General features: G+C 49.1%; 1 protein-coding gene across 1 annotated transcript; it reads right to left on the reverse strand.

Annotated features, from left to right (window-relative positions):
- Positions 1-234: 234 nt before the first annotated feature.
- On the reverse strand, positions 235-2547 carry PCOLCE (procollagen C-endopeptidase enhancer; the record flags this gene model as incomplete). Its single annotated transcript, XM_069087474.1, has 6 exons — positions 235-479; positions 614-784; positions 1163-1240; positions 1456-1682; positions 2106-2242; positions 2353-2547. Coding segments are annotated over 6 exons (963 nt in total), but the record flags the coding sequence as incomplete, so codon positions are not given.
- Between the last annotated feature and the right edge of the window lie 596 nt (positions 2548-3143).

A 3143-nucleotide genomic window follows, 5' to 3' on the forward strand; every position in this document is an offset into this window, starting at 1 on the left:
TCACTGTCTCCCCAATGTCCACCCACGGCCCGGATGCAGCCGCCTGCATCTGGGTAGCTTGCTCTGATGAAGAAGGGATAGAAATCGGTCAATTAGATAGAGGAGCCCGCTTGGGGGTCGGGGCTGGGGCATGATGAAGGCGTTTTTTTTTTTTTTAAAGTTTCAGCAAACCAAGAAGTCCTTGACATCATTTCCCCCATTCCCCGCAGTCTTCATCCCGACAAGTTCTGAATCTTTACTCTGTCTGGGTGAAATTTATTTGCATTTAATAGAGAAAGTATGGAGTTAAGGAGGAAATTAGATAGTAGTTTGGTGCAGATAATCTCAGGCCGTGGCTGGAGGCTGCGAAGGACACTTCTTTTTACTCAGGTTGGTGAGGATCTGGTCCTGGTTTGGCCGATAGAGGACCACAAAACTGTTGGGGGAGAGGACTGCGCTTCCCTTTTCATCCACGCTACCCATCAGCAAGTAACTAGCCCCTAAAAGACAGGTTGAAGGAATGAGTCAGGCAAGATGGTCTATGTCCCTCACCTTTCCCCTCTATTTGTTCTTAGAACCCACAGTATGCATATCCCCTACTCAAACTTTACATCTCTCCCCTAGGCTCTCTTACCTTTCTTTATTGGGGGACACTGCCGACAGGGTACATACAACTTAAGCGGGGTTCCAACAGGAGTAGGAGACAGGGCAAGAGCCCCTGCCTTGTAAACACCCATGAGGGTGATAGTAACAGTGATCCCTTCCCCAGGACCCCGAACCATTGACTTCACTGCCCCTGTAACCACTGTGGAGAAAACAGGAAAAGGTCAGAAAATAAAGTTTAGGGAGGATTCACTAGGAGTCTCCTATGGTGGCCAGGATGACTAAATTAGCCAAAGGCCACAGGATAGACCAAAGGCTGGGATGCTGAGATGGTATTGGTAGATAAAGCTTGGGTAGGGAGGGGATAGAAGAGGTGGCAGTGGAAAGCCAGGGATTGATGTGAGAGAGGGAAAGGGTTGGGGGCCAGGGGAAAAAGGGATGGGGAAAGATATTGAGGAGTACAGGAAGACATAATAGGTGCTTAATAAAGCTTGTTCATAGACTCATGCAAGGAGCAGGAAAAGCTCCCTAGAGTCTACTGATAGGAGATATGAGGGAGCAAGATTCTTGACCTCCTTACCAAAGTCATTGGTACAAAAGTTGCTTTGTAGAGTGCCTGTCCTTCGGCACTGTTTTGGGCAGGGAGTACTGGCAGCACCTATAAGGGAGGAAATCTATTAGCCTTATGAGGGATCCATTCCTCCTCCTTTGCCCCACCCCCAGCCCAGCTTCATCTTCCTCAACCCTCCAAGTTCTAAGTTGTATTTAATGAGTCCTAATATCCACGTCCCAGATCCCTGTTCTACTCATCTTCCCTACCCCTGGGCCCCTGCTTCCCTCCCTGGACTCTGGTATCTAACCAACCATGCTTACCAGAGTCTGTGGCAAGGGTAGGTTTCAGGTTATCCTGGACTGGGGCCTGGGGTTTGGTGGGAGGTTTGACCTTAGGCCCTGGCTGTGGTTGTGGAGGAGCTGGAACAATTCCCTCCTTCCCATTGCCTCGGGGCTGGGCTTTATAGGAGGCAGAGAATCCATCAGCAGTGACACTGAGATCTGAGACAAACTGGACCAGGAGTTCATTTCCTTCTGAGGTGATGGAACTGAGGCAAGGGGAGACAGTAAGATGACAGGGGAAGGAAGGGCCCAAGCTATAGTGTCCTCAAATTTTCCTTCAAAGCCTCTGATTCCACTTAGTCTGCTCTTTTCCCTTTCTCCTCCCCCCCCTTTTTTTTTTTGCCTTTTGGAGGGCAGTTGGGGTTAGGTAACTTGCCCAAGGTTACACAGCTAGTTTTTTTGTGTGTGAGGCTGGAACCAAACTAGGGTTCTCATGACTCTGGGGCCAGTGCTTTACTCACTGTGCCACCTAGCTGTCCCTTCTCCTTCCCCTTCTTAACTTCCCCAGCCCATTCAGTGTGGGGACCTCTGTTTTTAAGTCATGGTCCCTTCTATTTGATTCAATACTTTCCTTTATAACTTCATCCCAGCCACTAAAACTTGCCCTTCTAACAGGCCTACTCACTCACCTTGGGGCAGTGTCCCCACAATACTTCCCCAATCTTTTTGAATCATCACTTTGAGCTCCATTGAAAATGCTGACTGAGTCATATCGGCAGTAAGTGTCTGGTTCCAGGTCAAATTTCCCAAAGGTCAGAGAAATCACCTAGTGGAGAAAAGAAGGGAACTGGCTAGCTAGATACTTGGGTCTCTAAGGGGAAGTACAGCAGAGAAGCCAGATTCTTAAGTTTCCAAGAAGAGCCTAGGGAATGTTACCTGTTCTGGGGGAGCAATGATGAGCCAGGAACAGCTGACCCCAGGAGGATAATCAGACTCAGGCCAGTTGGGTGTGGTCAGAGTACCTTGGGGCTTCTCCAGCCGACCCCCACAGAACTGATGCTCTGAACAGAGAGAGAGAGAGATGGGGTGGGGGCAGGGAGAGGGAAAACTAGTGTTCAAGGGCAGGGGCAAAGAAGTTCAAATATATGGATCCCTGAGTGGAGGAGGGTTGGGGGGAGGTAAGGAGAGGGGGAAAGTTAGCAAAAAGAGATAATAAAGAAGAGTGGGAATCTGGCTTTGGGTGTAAAGGCACCTCCAAATTTCTCCCACTTCCCCACCCTTGGAAAATGATAGGAATTAGCTGGAGGGTCCCAGCCCACTCCCCAAACTCTTAACTCTCCCTCCCTATTGTTCCTTATCCACGATTTTCCCTTTCCCAAGAGAGATCTTATCCCTCCCCAATTTAACAGAATTATCCGGTTTTTTTTAGTCCTCTCAGTTGGAAGTTTCCCAAATTTGAGGGCTTCCCAACCCAAGGCTACCCATTTGGGGTACTCTCTTCCCTCAAATGGGGTAATGCCTCTTCTAATGCTTCCCTCTGATCAAAGTGGTCCTTACGTTTTTAAGGGGTATCTTCTGTTATGGGGAAGGGATGATGGGGCCATAATCAGAATTCCAGGGCTGGGTTTGGGGGGTAATCTAGGATAGGGGGAACATATGCATCCCCCCCTTTATCTCAGGCCTCCCTCCACCCCCAGCTAGGTGAGTTCTAACTGCAGGAGACATGA

This window comes from Petaurus breviceps, unplaced genomic scaffold (assembly GCF_028583685.1).
Source record: "Petaurus breviceps papuanus isolate PSGF00001 unplaced genomic scaffold, PetGlider_PUasm1.0 181922, whole genome shotgun sequence".
Classification (NCBI taxonomy): domain Eukaryota; kingdom Metazoa; phylum Chordata; class Mammalia; order Diprotodontia; family Petauridae; genus Petaurus; species Petaurus breviceps.